This window comes from Cynara cardunculus, assembly GCF_001531365.2.
Source record: "Cynara cardunculus var. scolymus isolate 2C chromosome LG 7, CcrdV1, whole genome shotgun sequence".
NCBI classification, from domain to species: Eukaryota; Viridiplantae; Streptophyta; class Magnoliopsida; order Asterales; family Asteraceae; genus Cynara; species Cynara cardunculus.
The window spans coordinates 14,219,651-14,237,984 of NC_037534.1; the positions used below are offsets into that span (position 1 = coordinate 14,219,651).

The 18,334-nt window shown below is 34.4% G+C and overlaps 1 protein-coding gene across 4 annotated transcripts in view; it reads right to left on the minus strand.

The window, feature by feature from the left end:
- Positions 1-16,874, minus strand: part of LOC112515334 — a 31,508-nt gene extending 14,634 nt beyond the window's left edge. The window contains exons 1-9 of one of the 4 annotated variants that reach the window (XR_003069515.1): positions 16,740-16,874; positions 15,512-15,597; positions 13,045-14,019; positions 12,498-12,719; positions 12,276-12,400; positions 11,262-11,475; positions 9,068-9,921; positions 8,900-8,975; positions 8,395-8,486 (exon numbers count right to left, since the gene is read on the minus strand). Coding sequence is in view for 2 of the 4 variants with exons in the window: in XM_025122087.1 (XP_024977855.1) it covers positions 8,962-8,975; positions 9,068-9,921; positions 11,262-11,475; positions 12,276-12,400; positions 12,498-12,719; positions 13,045-14,019; positions 15,512-15,597; positions 16,740-16,766 (2,517 nt within the window). In the remaining 2 variants the exon portion in view is untranslated. Of the gene's footprint in view, positions 1-8,270; positions 8,487-8,714; positions 8,976-9,067; positions 9,922-11,261; positions 11,476-12,275; positions 12,401-12,497; positions 12,720-13,044; positions 14,020-15,511; positions 15,598-16,739 lie in introns of those variants that run through there. The other 3 variants (XR_003069516.1, XM_025122087.1, XM_025122088.1) reach the window with 3 other exon arrangements.
- Positions 16,875-18,334: the final 1,460 nt, after the last annotated feature.

Here is an 18,334-nt window from a genome sequence, read left to right on the forward strand (position 1 = left end):
ACATTTTACTCAATATAACTATTAGTGTACATGCCTTAGTGCCCACAACATCAAATTAACAAAATTTCATATTCATAATGAAAATAGATCATATAACACATTCAATCATGCTTTTCACCCCAAAACGTAATAAATACTTTGAAAGAGGGGCTGTGAATATTCATACTTTTGCAAAACTCTGCTAAACAAAAACACGATCTGGTCCCCACACGTTGGCTTAACGTTTCCCTATCAAAGAGAAATATCCAAAACCGTCACTTTAAACAACCATAACTCTCTAAATAATCATCCAAATCATTGATTTTTTCTTCTGGAAGTTGAAACTTTCGTTTTGGTTGTTTTGAGTATTTCAGTAGGTAAACCCTACTTTAAACAACCATAACTCTCTAAATAATCATCCAAATCATTGATTTTTCTTCTGGAAGTTAATTTAATGAGTTACCTTTCAAATGCCACTGATTTCATTTAAAAATATGGTGATTTGAGGTTTCAACTACTCAAAACGAAATAAGTATGCAATCTGTCCAAAACTGAGAGATTTGTATATGCATGTTCTAATGACCATATCTCTTTCAAAACTCAATGAAAAAGGATGATTCTTCCCTTGAGAGTTAACTATATGAGTTATCTTCTGCATGCAAGTGGAATCACATGAAAATATGGAGTTTTGACCTCCAAACACCTAAAACACTTTAGGTGTGCAAACTGTGAAACCATCAGTAGGTAGATCCTACTTTGCGTGTTAATATCTCTTTTATTACTTGCTCTTAGTACAGGATTCTTCTTCTGAAATATTCTTTTATGAGTTAGGGTTGAAGTTTTGATGCATTAACCAATTTATTAAAGTTAAGTGTGCAATCTTTCAACTAACGACAAATGTGTGCATGTAACTTTATGGTGTCATGTCTTCCTCTTAACTCATCCAAAATGAGTGATTCTTATCTTAAAAGTTTCATTTAGGTGTTGAGTTTATAATCCAACTGTAATTTCTGCAAAACACTTAGTAGAACTCTTCAAATGAGTATTTTACTAACATGGTGTAATCTGCCATATCAATTGTGACATATTGTATTGCATAAATTATTTGAACCATTTTTTACACGTCCAAAATGCATGAAATTTGGTCACAATGACCATAACTCAGTACTATATCCCATATAAAAAGATAGGAAACTATGTCATTTTAGAAGTCTCTATAAATTGATCATTTTTAGTACTATTAGTTTTTGTCCAAAAGTGAAATTCTGGAAATATTTGATTTTATAAATTTTGATCATTTAATGGATTATAACATTACTTCTGGTATAAATTACTATATTAACGAGCATATGTGCATTATGTATAATTGGACTATAGATAATCAAGTTGGACATATGTAGACAATTATAGACTTATGACTTATTAATCCCCATAAGTAGTTTTAAACCCATAAGTGACGGTTTTGGATATTTCTCTTTGATAGGGAAACGTTAAGCCAACGTGTGGGGACCGGATCGTGTTTTTGTTTAGCAGAGCTTTGCAGAAGTGTGAGTATTCACAGCTCCTCTTTCAAAGTATTTATTACGTTTTGGGGTGAAAAGCATGATTGAATGTGTTATATGAGCTATTTTCATTATGAATATGAAATTTTGTTAATTTGATGTTGTGGGCACTAAGGCATGTACACTAATAGTTATATTGAGTAAAATGTAACAGAAAAGTTTGTATACTACTATTAACTCAAGTGAGGAGCCGAGGGTATTTGTGAATAGCGTTATTTGGATGGACAATCCCACCTAAAAACCGATAAGTAGGGGTGTGGATAGCAATCCCACCTAAAAACTACAGGAAAGGGTGCACTATACTTAAAAACAAAGGTTCTACATATGTGGGGTATTAGTCCCACCGCTAAGATAGAATTAAAAACAGTTTCATGGGGTCGAAAGGTTTAGTGGTGGCTCTTTATATACTTAAAATTAGAGTACAAATTGCCTTGAGCAATCCAAGGTTTTCTTTCAAAGTAAATCAAGTGCCATTAAAAATTTAATTCGCTCAAATTCGCTTATGCTAAAGGAGGTTTGTAATATTGAAAACCTGTTAACTCACCAGCTCTTTGTAGTTGATCTTGTTTTATTATGCTTTTCAAGGGTAAGAAAGGTTAACTGATAACGTTTATGTTCGGCGTGCAACGACATCAACCATATTTATATTTAAAATCTTTTTGTTGAAAACTTTGCTTACACCATGTTGTTAAAAACTTTGAACTAGTATGATGTAATTTCGGACTATATATGTTATGTATTTGAATGGACAATTGGTGTTGTTTTCGCCCTATTGCTGTGAAATCTTGAACTATCACTCCTCGTGTTTCCGCTTTAGCGGGGTGTGACACTTGGTGAGTTAATAAGTCGCAACCACATTTATTATGTGTTTTTTAGATATTACATTTAACACACAACTACCAATTGCAGTTATTCTTTCCCATCGTTAGAGACATGCATTTCTTTGTGGTGGTGTTCAACTTCAAACGTCCTTCCATATTGGTTATAGATAACCTTGAGCAAGATCTTGAAGCACCCAACCAATATGAGGAAATACCGGATCTTTTGGTGAGGAACATCAAACAAACTATATTTTTAATTCATTCATTTTTATGGTTGTTTATACAATGATTTGAGTCTCATATTTACCGTTTTCATGCAGCACTTTTTGATGATACAACATCTAAAAAAGGTAGGTCATGCATTGTATGAGGATTTTGTTGGGATAGATCCCGTGAAGATAGCATTGAAATGGTCTACCAAACAGAATTTGCATGATTGTGGTGTATTCTTGATGCGTCATATGGAGTGCTACATGGGGGAGTTGCCTTACCGATGGAAATCAGGACTAGATGTGGAAAGAGCAAACCAAGTCAAACAACTACAATTATTGAGAAGGAAATACACCGCTAAACAATTGCTTTCAGACATCAACATTAGACGATCATTTGTGATAGCAGACTGTGAAAAGTTTACCGCATTGGATACAAAGGAGAAAACGCATTTGCTTAAATGCGTAGAATCTAATAGGGAAGCGAGGCTCGCAAGTATTTAGGAACTGATTTGGAATAGTATTTGATATCGTATACAGTAAATGGTAGTTACTTTTGTTACTAGCTTGGAACAGATACTCTAACTGATATGTTAAGCTGGTTTTTTTTATTAAGACATAAACGTCTGGTATTAGCTTATATGAAATGGATATTTTGAATTTTTTTGTTAAATACATAAATTGTTCTGCGTATTTCATATGTTGTCTAATTTCATTAAGTTGTTTAATGGTTGGTATATATTGCAATAACATGTACGTACTGGGTGATTTATATTATGTATTATATGTATCACATTGTATCACATCATACAGTACATCATAATTACAAATCATGAATTAAGTAGTAAAAATTGTTATCACACATGTATGTACTGTGATTTCTATTATGTATCATATGGTTGGTACATATTGCAATACATGTATGGATGATATGTATCACATAGTCTCACAGTACATCATAATTACAAATCATTAATTAATTAGTAAAACCTGTTATAACACTTGTATGTACTGGGTGATTACTATTATGTATCATATGTAGCACACCATATCACATCATCTCACAATACATCATACAGTTCATCATAATTAGAAATCATGAATTAATTAGTAAAAACTGTAGGATGATTTCTATTATGTATCATATTGTTCCACATTTAATCAGAACTATAACCATGAATCATGCATCATGTAAATAGTCAAGAATTGCTAAACCAACTTAACCAGTTATATTTTTCTAACTATATAACTTGTACTCAACACAGTAGATAAACATATATAATTCCATTAAAAAGTGATAACAACTACGAATTCAATTCCGATCAATAACATAAAAAAAACTGATAAGTGTAATTATATAAAAGAAATGGCTCAGAAACATCAAAAACAAAATAGTACTACTTTGTCTTATTTGGACAGTTACGGATATCATGATTAGACATCAACTTGCATCCACTACACATCCTCTTAGGCCTGCTACTCTTCACTGCTGCTTTCTCGGCTGCAGCAATCAATCTTTTGGACGTACCACAACCTTTGTTCCTTATACCGGTAGCAGGATGTATCTCAATGTTATCAGGTCTAGTAAAACCAAGAATTTGTTCTATTCCACGATCTTTACGTTTCATCGAAAGTTCATATGTGCGATCTTTGGNCGGACTTTATATGTTATGTATTTGAATGGACAATTGGTGTTGTTTTCGCCCTATCGCTGTGAAATCTTGAACTATCACTCCTCGTGTTTCCGCTTTAGCGGGGTGTGACAGACTTGGTATCAATGTGGACAGGTAACCAAAACAAATGTTACATGACACCAACAACACACTACATAGATGCCAATTGGAAGTTACAAAATCGAATTATCAGGTTATTTCTCATTTTAATATTATGTAAATCTTTATAATTCAGTGTTAATATTCTCATTTTAATATATTCTTTGATGCAGCTTTTTACATGTGCCATCTCCACACACCGTTGATGCATTGTCCCAAGTTATGGTTGAGTGCTTTATAGATTGTAACATTGACAACAAGTTGTCGACATTGACACTTGACAATTGTTCAACAAATGATGATTTGGTTGACAGGCTCTTAGGTACTCTTACTTCTTCCTCCTTAATTTTAAAGAGTAAGTTGTTTCACATGAGATGTTGTGCGCATATCATTAATCTCATTGTGCAAAATGGGTTTTCTGTGATTGAGAAAGCAATCAAGAATGTTAAGGATATTGTCTCATTTTGGACATGTTCTCTTAAAAGAGCCCAAGACTTTAGACTCGTTACACGACAACTAGGTGTAGATTGTGAAAGAGAATTAGTGTTTGATTTTAAGACTAGGCGGAAATCTGTTTATACAATGTTGAATGTTGCTTTAGAATATAAAGATGTTTTTACTCGTTTGAGCAAGAAAGATAAACATCATGTTTTTTTACCTAGTGAAGAGGAATGAAAAATGGCGACTGATGTGTGTGATAAGTTAGGTTTGTTTTATCGTGTGACTGAGACATTCTCCGGAACCAAGTATCCCACTTCCAACATGTTCTTCCCCTTGACATGACACGAAAGTATCTATTAAGAGTTGGCAAGACGATCAGAATAACATTATTAGGAACATGGCATCAAGTATGTTGCTTAAATTTGATAAATATTGGGGAGTCATACATGATTATATGAGTGCGACTATTATCAATGTGCATGTTATGTCTCTATGTCCTCAATATCTAGATCGGACACTGAGACATGGACGTGTCATCCCCGCTATATCCAATCCCTGTTTTCTTAATTCCTAAATGCACTAACAAAATAGATATCGATATCCTCATATCAATTATGTGAGCATGCATGCATTTCCTCAGTGTCATTCCTTCTAGGGAGACCTAGAGAGACGTCACTCCAATTATATAAAAGAAACAAATCATATCTTAAATAGAGGCTAGTACTACCATGTTATACATGACATAGCTAACTACCATTTTGTCACCAATTACAGAATGATTAGAAGTAGTGTCAGAGTACACCACTCAAAAACAACAAACGCTATATTCTCAAGTCAAATGACTAAATCTATAATGACCACATTAGAAACATTTATGGCATCCAATGCAACGTTATTAAAGTCACAGCCGGTACACTATCTTTATCATGTACCCATATATAGATTTTATATCTCCATATGAATCTCTACATATATTAGATATTACCATATTACTTCAACCTCGTTATCAAAGTAATATTCAGGGAGAATTTGAATACATTACCATAAAGATTATTGTTATATTTAAATAGAGCACAAAAAAATAATATAATATAACATTTGTGTGATGTCTCTTATTGATAAATATCATGACAAAATGTCCAAATATACGACCATCTGAGGATTGGCTTTTGGGCATACGCTAAAAATCTTCAACTCACACTAAAGCCAATCAACCATGTTCTGAATAAAGCACCAATGGCCATCATGCTTCTCTATCTTGAAGGATTTGTCGGTGGATAAACAATGTTTGCGTCGGTAAGTACTCTAAATATGTTGATATTGGCTCTCGATAGTCTCTCAATATGAGATGACCTTATCTAAGGATATGTTTGGATCGTTGATGAGACATGGGTTCATTTGCTTCTGCTATAGCTCCATTGTTATCACAAAACAACTCTATAAGACCTTCACTACTGGGAGATAAAGAGAAGAGATGGTAGGCTTGATACAGACAATCGCCTGGGATCCCCATTGGCAACAACCACGATAGTAGTTAAGTAGTTCCAATTGTGGTCGGTTCTACTGCACTTATAACTAATGCTGGCCAAAATAGTACTAATTATATTTTCGTCTCTGTTTAGCTTACTCGCTTGAAGGGAAGCTCCTTTCTCCATAAAACTAAGAAGTGGTGCCTTTCTATGTCTAGTAGGTATGTTGCATATCTCTACTCTAGAATGTTATAAAGGCAACAATGAGCGAATCCGTCTTTTTGGCTTCTGGCCTACTCAAATGTGGGGGTCGAGGTTCTAGAGGTACCTGTTACTTAGAGTACCCTCCCCAAAGATTTTGATGATTACAAAATAAAGGAGTATTCACTCTCTCTCGTCTTTGTGGCTCATGTTGTTTCGAAGCCATATCAATTCTATTATGACCGGCATGGACACATATAGGAAGACTATCATTCTCAGTGGAACTAAAGAAACCACTCTTAAGTTAAAAAAAAATGAACTTCATCCAACTACTTCCTTAGTTGCATCTAATGTTGCAATATTATCAACTTATGTTGCAGATTAGTTATTGTCTCTTGCTTGCAACTCTAGCTTCCAGCTCACGGATTCACCATTCACGCAAAAAATCAAAATCAGATGGCGATCAAAAATCATCTTTATCAACATGAAAGTTTGCATTAATGTAACCCTTTAAACTCAACTCTACAATGTCGTATGCCAAGAATGACTTTTTGTGTCCTCAATTACTTTAAGTTATTTTTTGACGGTAACCCAGTAACCATCAGATTGATATCTCCTCGTCATGTTCAAAGTATACGATACATCAGGTCAAATACATATCATGACATACATAATAGATCCAATTGTCAAAGCATATGAAATCTCACTAATTGCATTACTCTATTAAGGCGTAGTAAAGGGTCGTACAAAGTGATATGCCCATAAGATATAGGCAAGAACCCTTCTTGTAGCCATGCATGGTAAACTACTTCAACATATTATCTATACATGTACTCTGACTCAAGCCAAACAATTTCCACGATCTATCTCTATAGATTCTGATGCCTAACACATAGGTTGTTTCATCCTAGTGCTTCATGAAAAAATCAATTCCCTAGCCAAGCCTTTAAAGACTAGAGCATTGAGATGTCATTCCCAATTAGTAGTATGTCATCTACATACAACAAAGGCATGATATTGCACTCCACTAACCTTCTTGTAGACATTATGTTCCTCCTCGACTTTTAAGAAACCAAACTATGTGGGTGATAAATTAAAACGACGATTCCAACTTTTCGAAGCTTCTTTCAATCCACAAATGGAGTGGTTGCAACTTGAATACCTTATGAGAGATTTCTGGAGTGACAACTTTTGGTTCTCACATACACAACCTCAAGTAACTTCCAATAAGAAAAGTTGTTTTGACATCTACTGCCATATCTCATATTCATGGTACCTACAATGGCTAGTAGACTCCTTATAGGCTTTATCATTGCCATTGGAGTGAAAGTTTAATCATAGTCAACACATTTAATCTATTTGAAACCCTTCACAATTGATCGTGTTTTGTAGGTAATCACATTACCAAACATGTAGTCTTCTTGAAAGCCCATTTGCACCCCATAAGTCTTACCTCATTAGGTGATCAACCAAGTTCCAAACTTGGTTTTCATACATGGAATCCATCTCATTTCTCATAGTATCTAGTTATTCCTAAGATTTCGTGCTTGGCAGATCTTCTTGGTAAGTAGTGGCTCATCATCCATGATCATCACATTTGTCGTATGAGTAACAAGAACTTTGTACCCCTTAGGCTCGTACTGTGTCCTACCAAATCTGATAGTTTATGCTAGTGCGTCAAACTACCTTCTCACAACCCCTTCTAAATCAACTACTTATGGTGATTGTTGTTGGTTCCCTCTCTGTTGGCATATTCTTATCTTATACGACTTTAAGATCTACATTTCTTTTTCCCTGATTCCTTTGGAAATAAACTCTTTTTCCAAAAAAAACGATGATACTAACAAATGCTTTGTTGTTCTATATATGACATAAGTAAATGTAATAAAATCTACTGATATCGTTGGTAAATGTAATGAAATATCTATAACCACCTTTACCTTGTATGTTCAATGACTCCTATACATCATTGTGTTTGAGACGTCACTTGCTCTCTCACTTTGTCCAACCAAATGAGTCTTTGTCATCTTGCCTAATAAACATGTTCAACAAACATGAGATTCAAAATAAAATGAATCCACCAATCCATTCTCATGGAGTTTGAAAATACGAGTCTTGCTTGTATGGCAAAAGCGACCACATCAAAGATAGGTCAAATTCCAACTATTCGATTTTATCTCTCTTCGTTGATGTTATAAATTGAATTATCCAAATTATAATATATATATATATATATATATATACACACACACCCCATCAATCAAACATGCACCGTTATAACATATTGCCTGAACATAATGAAAAACAGTTGTTCTTACCGATTGAACTAAAAATTTTCTTGTCCAAACATGAAACAAGAATCAAACTTCTATCATAAGGTATGCAATAACAATTATCAGGTTGTAAACTTAATCTAGACGGTTAAGTTAACAAAATAGATCATACCACATCAACTCTTGCTCCATTTCTCACACACATATCAACATCACATTTGCTCAACCTCTTGGTTATCTTTTAGTTCCTGTATATTTCGACAAATATAAGAACCACATCCCGTATCAAATATCCATTATGTATATCAACAAAAAATATTAACTTCAATAACATAGATACCTGGAGTAGAAGTCATACTTCCCTTCTTCTTTTCCTCGAGATAAAGAGGGCAGTTTCTCTTCCAATGCCCTTGCTTGTTACAGTGAAAACACTCGCCTTCCTTGGTTATGTTACCCTTGGGTTTCTTTTTTATAGCTCCTTTAGGCCTTAAAGCTCTAGAAGCAGACTTGGCAATAGACTTTCCTTTGTCTTTCATCTGGTTGTCCGAACGAACCATTGGAATGGTCAACTTACTTCTTGAAAGCTTTTGTTCAACTGTTCGTAACATGTCGAGCAATTCAGAAAGGGAGCTCTCGAGATCTTGCATTTTATAGTTCATAACGAACTGATTGTAGCTGTTTGGCAATGATTGCAAAACGAAATCCGAGGCTAATTCGTTTCGTAAAGGAAACCCTAGCCCCTTGAGTTGCTCAATGTACCCAATCATCTTAAGTACATGAGGTACAACAGGAGTTCCCTCAGCTAACTTACAACCTAACAATCTTTTTGATATCTCGTACCTCTCATGTCTAATGTGTTCTTGAAATAACAACTTAAGGTGTTCGATCATAGCGAATGGCAACATGTTCTCATGTTGCTTCTGAAGCTCGGGTTCCATGGATATTAACATTAGGCATGAGACCTCACATGCATCCTCTAAATGCTTTTTGAAAGCATCCCTTTCGATACTTGGAGCATCAATATTGGGCTCTTCGGGAATAGGTTGCACTAGAACATAAAGCTTCTTTTCCGCTCTAAGTACAATCCTCAAAGCACGATACCAATCAATGAAATTCATCTTGTTGAGTTTTTGCTTCTCAATGATAGATCGTAAGGTGTTTTGTTTTACAATGTTGTTTTGAGCCATTGGTAATCTACAATAGAAAATGCAAAGTTTTAGTGTAATGAAAGTATTTTGTTCGATAAGACATTTATTAATCAATTTAGTTGTAGTTAACCGATCAACCAATTATGTTTTAGGTAAGCAACAATCTTGCAAATTACGTCTCCATGTAACTCTTAGGTAGTTGGATGTACAACTCTTTACTCAAATTCGTCATACGAATCTCCAAGTCCTTAATCCTATAAATCTTAATTCGATTAATTTTGACCCCATATAGCATGTAGGAATCATAATCTAACCTTGTCTTAGAACTTGCTTGTTAACAACTTAATGAGCTTAATGAGACTTGCAGCTTATTCGGTCAGCTATACATAACCGTTTGGTAGTGGCTTAACGATAGAGAAAGTGACTTATTCAGTATGCTTCTAGGGGGAGCTTTATGCAGAAAGCCAAGTTTTTTTTTTCCAAGCATGTCTCTCCCTCTCAAACAAAAACACGTTACTTTCATTTATGAAAAAACCCTCTCAAACAAAAACATTCTCAAACTATACATACAGATTAATCCACACTGACAACTTTATCCATACATGCTTAATGAAAAACCAACCAAATAGCCCCTTACCATAATTAAAGAGCACCCAACGCTAGTATAACCTATCCTTGGTGATCAAAGCGTTGATAAGGCCATATTAGAAGGCTTCTCAAACTTAATATTTTGGTAAGGGAATTAAGTTAGTTTGATCTTACCATTCTCTCCTTAATGAGACATTGTTTCCTTGTTGCTCAATTAATAGGAATTTATATCAGAGAGAATCATGAAGATCACTAAGATCCTTATCACACAATATTGATGGTCCTTTATATCTCAAATGGGACATCAATCTTCTTGCCATATGGATATTGACGGTTCAACAATGGCAACAGAGCCTAATTACGATATCGGCTCAATTTGTAGTGTTATACAAGTTATAGTATCGATTCATTTCGTAGTGTTGTTATCCAACAAGAATAAATACACGATCCCATTTTCAATCTACAACGTTGTACAAGTTGCAATATTGGTTTAATCAGCATTGTTATTATAACTCATTTATTGCTTAAACTATTATAGTCATGCGCAAGATTTTGAAATTTCAGCATAAATAACTCTTAGAAATGTTTTTAAGCCTATAGCCCAAGAAACTATTAACAAAAAAGCTAGTTGTTCTAGTAAAAAGGGATCAAGACCTTCCATGATCACAAAACATCCGCCATCAAAGGTGGTTTGTGCCAATCATATGTTTCTTTTTCTTTAACATGGAAGAGTTGTGTAATGGAGAAGATCTCAGTGTCACAGAACCGAAAAGAGAGAATGTACAGAAGGAATACTACCTGTAATTGCACAAAGGACTTTGAGGACTCCGAGAATCAAAAAGTTTCACGCTTGCCTGGTTTTTCTCTCCACTTGTTACTTCGTTCAGAGAATTTTCAGACAGGTCATGGTCAACACTGTTATTTGAGACTGCAAGATCTTGATTCACATGTGATGAAGAATCCTTTAATTTGGCTCTGAAAACTCCCCAGAGATAATAATTCCCTTGGAATCCTGCAAATGAAATCATTTCATTCTGGTGAACAGATGAGGATGCTGCTTTGTTTGTCAAATTGCAACACTTCACTTTTTGGGTAGGATTTTATATTCACAGTACCTATTTGCGAACCAACTTGGGTACAAAACCAAACTATCTATATTAAATTGAATTTAAATCAATTTTCTTGTATTAGAATCATTTACATACTACGATAATTCAACTTTCATTCTTAGAAGAAAAATAATTTTGTTTATTCATAGTACAAAAAAGTAATCCAAAATTGGCTCCTCTATCGTAACCTAAGAGAATTTTAACCATCGTATTACAAACTTCCAATGACCACCGTACTCCAATTCCCCATCACATTTTGCCCACTTAATTCATTTTTGGGGAAAAGCTTTACTTGATTTTCAATAAGAGTAAATTGTGACCGGTTCTCAGTAGGAGTAAATTGGTGACAAACACTGGCAAAAGATGTCATCATGAATTGAAGTGAATTGGAGAAAAGTATGAAGTTTATAGTGCAGTGGCCAAACAGTGTTTCAGGTCATGGTAGAGGGGATAAATAAACTTTTTCCCTTGTATCAAAATCATCTATCTAGTAAAAGAATCCATTTTTACTTGTAATAGAAAAGAGTATTTGAAACCATGGAGCCATGAGGCTGAACACTGTATCAGGTCATGGTATGGTTCAAAAGCTTTCTTAGTTTGGTTTTGCATGGAAAACTTAGAACCAAGTAGAAACGGCTCAATTTCTGGTCATGCCAAAACCAAACCACTTGCACTCCTACTCATCCATCTTATAAGGACTCACTCCAGTGTGACTGAGGCAGAACGGTAGAAGTGAATATCAATAGCTCCGCATTTTTGGCTGTGGCTCTCATTGCGAGCTCTTCATCTATCATGTCAATGACCAAGCGCTCAAAAACCCTTTCATTTCTGGGGTCAAAATTAGAATATTAGGATAAACAAAACAAAACGAAATTGGAAAGTATAAAATCAAGTATGAAGATCAAACAAATCAGGGCGGCCTTACTTTGTGTCGCCTGGAAAAAAGTACAGAGCAATATGTTCATCAGATGGCTGGGACTCCAAGAAGCTCTTCGGCCATAGAGCCATCTTTGGTTGCATTTCCAAGCAAAGCAATGAAGGAAGCATAGTAGCCTCCTCACGCACCTTGTAACAAGCTTTAGTTGATAAATGGCCAACAAATCCTTCAAATAGATCATAATCGGTTTCAGTAATATTAAAGCTTCCCCTGCAATTTCAAAAGAATAGACAACAGATAAGTTACTATACTTAAAGATCCATTAATAGTCACCCAAGGGTTATTGGGCCAGCAGTACCCGGGTCATTGGTAGAGTCCAGCTTCCCAGGAGGTCAAGAGCTCAAACCTCACCAAAGGTGAGGAGTGTAGTTAGTATTTGCGGTATATAAATCCAGTAGATCCGCAACTACTACCATGGTTGTTGCCAACGGGGATCGTTTTGGGGGGTGTGGACACACTTGCACAAACTTGGGTATCATATATTTATAAACAAAGATCCATTAATAGTCAAAAGCGAACAACAAAAGCACATTACCTCCATACTGGATCCAAGACCGGTCTTGCAGGTGGATAATGGATGTATTGTTCATTATTTTCAATAAGCGTTGACGTATAAGTATCAGCATAAGCTTTGCTTGCACTCATTTCTTGTTTGTATTCCGTCTGGTTTACTGTTTCATTTTGGCCATCATAGTCCTTAGTCTTCTTGGTTAACTCAATGGATGAAGATTCAGAAACTAACTTGTCATGATCAGTCTGGGACTGTTGAATTTCACATCTCTGCTCCTCTACAGAGCGAATCATGTCCTCATTATCCTTTAAAGTTAGATTTGTACAACTGGAATCACACACAGAAGGCTCGACTGAATGCACTGTCTTTCGAGTTTTATGCTCCTTTGCTTTCACAGCCAAGGGAGTTGCATGCCCTTTCCTTTTTGAACTTCCTTTGTCCAAATGAGCAGACTCTGAAGCCTGCTTCTGAAATTCTCCCTTTTCCAACCGAGAAACCACACACAAAGTGGTTTGATTGTGTCCTGAATCTGACTGCACTGGTGAAGTTACATTTATTTTCGTTTCTGCACTGGTTTTCGGTGGAGAACGGTTGTTGTCCAACTCAGAAGACTCTGAAGCCTGCTTCTGGAGAACATCCTTTTCTAACCGAGAAACCACACATGGAATGATTTGATTGCATCCTGAATCTGACTTCACTGATGCTTCTTTTACCGGAGAATTTGCTGGTGAAACACACTGGCGGTCAGGCTTTATGGCCTCCTCTTGACAACTGACCACATCTTTCCCTGCTACTAAAGGAGCCATTTTCCTTTTCTTCGTTTGCTTCTTCTTACCATGAGTTCTTTTTACATTTGCTGAACTTGTGGCATACTCTTTCTGAGACCGTGAAGGCTCAAGTTTCGGTAAAGCGAACTGATATGGAACTGCTGGCTTGCAATCTTCACAAAACCAAGGGACAAACTCATCAGGTGTCCTTGGTATTACATCTAGGCAGTACCTGATTAACAAAAATAGAAAACAATGTCGGACAGTAGCTTTGTAGCTTATTCCCTTCTTGTGTGTAATCCTTTCTACTTTTTTCAATGTAGGATGGAATTGAGCAAAGAGTTTTAAGAAACTAATAAAAAGCTAAACCATTTTTTGAAGAATCACTTTCAAGACCCCAGGATCTCCTGGTTTTCACACCTAAGATATTTGGCATTATGATCACAATATATAATCAAAAGCAACCTCTAAACTGAACTATAAATGAAACAGCCTGGCCTATAAATAGGCCCACGTAGCAAACTAGCAATAATAGAAGACCCATGTTCCCATTGTGGCAAAACTCAAAAGATAAATATAGCCATGAAACCACAACTGAATAAAACGAACAACCAATTTCTCTTGCTTTCATATGCTATAATCCATTTCTATCTTCTCTTTGCTTTGGCACATCTTATTGGACTATCGTGTTTGGGGAAGAGCTTTTCAGGCGACCAAGCAATGATACCTTGGGAAAGATAGCATAGGTTCTAAACACCGGGGCCCTCTTGGTTGCCTAAATTGCTTTGCACCCTCTTTTAGCTAGTCACCCTTGTTCATTTCACATAACAATTGAGATATTCTATTCTTCCATCCACCAGAGAGTAAAGAATAGCTTACTCCATTTGGTTTTTTCTAGTTGGATATAGTGATCAGCAATATCTCGAAAATTACCTCATGGTAGTGGAACCACATAAATCTCGTGTCTCATTACTCTCTTTACTTCATTAGCATGTTTATGGTATATTATCTTGGATTTAGCTTGTGGTTGGTTTTGTATGCTTGGATATCCATTCACTTGTTGCTAGACCCAACAGATTATGCATTTGTTGTTGGTGGTTTACATGCATCTGAATCCCAGTATCTTGGAACCTAGAGGAATGTTTGTGGTTGGTTTTGGCGAGTTTGAATCCTTTTACACTAGATTCAAGGACCACTAGTTTGTAACTTTGTATACATATTTTCATATACATATTGAATGTAAACACCTTTTAACCAATATAAGCAATTGTTTACCTTTCAATATTCTTGATATGCATTCGTAGTGAGTTTCTTCCAGTGCATACAAACAACAATCTAAAGTACAATCACTAATAATGATATAACTCGATTACGGAAGAAAAAGACAAGGCCTAACTCGTTGACTTCTACATACAACTTTAGTTTACACATATATACAATAGTGAATGCTTGTAAATTCTAGTAGCGGCAACATGATGAAGCAATGATGGTTGATTCAAAATGTTATACCAGGATTAACACATCATGATTCGTTTCATCATTCCGAAAATGGATCCATATTTACTTGGAACGGACACAAGATGGAATTAAGTCACTATTGCTTAAGATGGAATATTTTGAGCACTTATTAACACAAGTACGACGTAAGTAGTTAGCATGCACATACCATGCAAAAATTTGACAGAACCATAAAGAGCTAAAAAATTGGCAAGAATGGTGTGTACCTGTGAACAACAAATCCCAAGCACTTAACACAATAAACAAAAGCATTGGTGTATCCTCCGTCACCACATGTTTGGCATACCAAAACCTAAAAAAACAGAAAAAACAAATCCATCATATCATAATCATTAATGCTTGCCATATTCAGTAATAGATATATCACTGTATTGAAAAAAGAAAGGCACACGGTTGACCTAGGGATCTAAAACCAACTTCAAGGTGAGGACATCCACATTATACAATAGATGCATGGTATAAAAACAAAAGTTTAAACTTTGAAAATAGATATCAGAAGTTGTCTCCTTAAAATTACCAGGGAACAAACTTGTAAAATACACAATATGCTGCATGACAGATAGATGTGATCAATGGTTCGGTTTGCCATACTTATGTATTTTGTTTAATGTAACTTCCACATGGCACACGTGTCTAACACCGGAAAAGAAGTTTCAGACTTCCATATTTAGGACTTGAACCCTCACATTAGCACTTTAACCAATGTGTATTATACTTAAATACTTTCTAACAAACTGGAACCGCTTTAAATTCAGCAAAAAAATCGCCAACCTAAGTATTTATTTCCAAAAGAAAGATGCACACATACCACTCCCAAGCCACCCCTCCCCCGCCCGCAAGCTCTAACAATATAACAGGGAAGTTCATGAAAACTCATCTAATCCTTTAGGGAACTAATCTTAGTATAATAATAAGCTACAGAGTTGCCACCAAATTAAACGTCCAGGCAAATCATCTACAAGACAACAATGAATCTTCCCAGGCAAATCAATTTAAAGCAAATGCCTTTTTCTATTTGTAGTACAAAAGTTCATTGCAGAAGTCATGTTTCCGATTATAACTTTACCCTCACCAATTTAGAAATCAAAATTGATATCAAAATCAAAACCAAACGCAATAATCAAGATTTTCAAAGTCAATATCAACTTTAAATTTGAAAGGTAACCCCTTCGATCGTCAATATTAAAACACATCCCACTTTTTTAAAATAGAGTAGAAATTGTGGGCTGAGCGAGGGCTTAGGGCAAAGCATTACAATGGCCTACTAACTCAATCTTCAAACCAAAAACCCTCAATTACAAAAAACATGTGTTTTTTACCAAAGTTAACAAGCGAATTATGAGCGATCAAACAAGAATGAACAACAATCAGGTTATGAAACATCGATTTCCAATAGTGGAATCGATTAAATTACTGGAATTCAAGACTACAAACCTCCTCTGAAGAAGTTGTTGTTTCCATCAAGAGATTGAAGAAAGAACCCTAGGGTATCAAACAGAATGATGAGCCCCACATCAACATGCGCTTCAATGCTAGAAGATGAGCCGAGAAAACAAGGTTTCTTTATTTGCAACCGAAATAGAAAATCACACATTTAATAAATTCACACGATAACAACATATTTTATGCTGGTCATTAAACAATATAATGTGTCTTTTGTTATTTTATGCAATATATTTTAATTAAGATATGACAAATTTAAAGTATATTATTATTTTATTTACATTATAGTTTTTTTTTTATTAACCTGAATATCCATCTCATTATGCGAGCCGACTAATCTCATAACGATCGTTTGTTTTGCGGGTAACTCAGAGTCACTGCATTTGGACCTTTGTGGTCATAAGGGAATTCGTATTTCTCTTTAAATTTGAACCTGAGACTTTCAAACACTTTTGACCCTTGGATTTTTATAATTTGGTCTTTGTGGTTTGTTAAAAATAAAAATAAAAAGTGTCCTTATAGTTTCAAAATTACAGATAACTTTCGTAATTTACAACAATATTCATATTCGATCTTTCTTTTTAACGGCTGTTAATTTTTTTTTTTTTTTTACTAAATAAAGGCATTTTCATTCTTTTACTATTTTTTTGTCTTATCCGATTAAAAACACATCAACCAAAATTGTAGCTTACCCTTTTACTTTTTTTATCTTTTTTTTTTCTTTATTGTATTTTACTAGTACATAGAGAGAGAGAGAGAGAGAGAGGGGGGGGGGGATAATTAAATGATGATATTAACCAAAATAAAAAATAAAATAACAAATATCAGTCAATAATTTTTAAAACTAGAAAGGTATTCACATAATACAGTGAAATACATTTTGATTTTAATGTTCCAATTTTTTTGTCTCAATCAATGTTATAATACAGTTTTTTGTGGTTTTGAGAAACTGATAATGTTGTTATTTTTGAATAAAATATAAATATGAAGATATCATAAAAAATTAAAAACAAATATTGATATTAATACCAAACTAACTATTAAAATTTTCTCTTTTTTTGTGTATTTCTTTAATTCAATTTTTTTTTTGGTTTAATAACATAATTTGTTATAAAGATAATGATCAAGTATTTTGTTAGAAGTCAATGATTATTCTAATCATATTTTAAATTTTTTATATTTAAAATGAGATATTTATCATCTATTTGATTATATTTGTCTACAGTTAGTTACACAAATTCAAACATTAAGCTTTAATAAGTTATATTTATACACAATTTACTTGTAATCTTGAATTTTAAGTAATATGCATCATCAATAAACAATATTTCATGTATAAAAAGTGGTTTTTAAGAGTTTTTGTCAAATGCTTTATAATATAACTAGAAGAGTACTCGCGCAATGCAGCGAAATACATCTCGATTTCAATGTTCTATTTTATTGTTTGTCTATGTCGATGTTATAATATGATTTTATGTGTTTTTAAAAAAGTAATAAAAAATTTATTTTTGAATAAAATATAAATTTACAGATATCATAAAATTTTAAAATATATATATATATCAATATTAATATCAAATCAACTA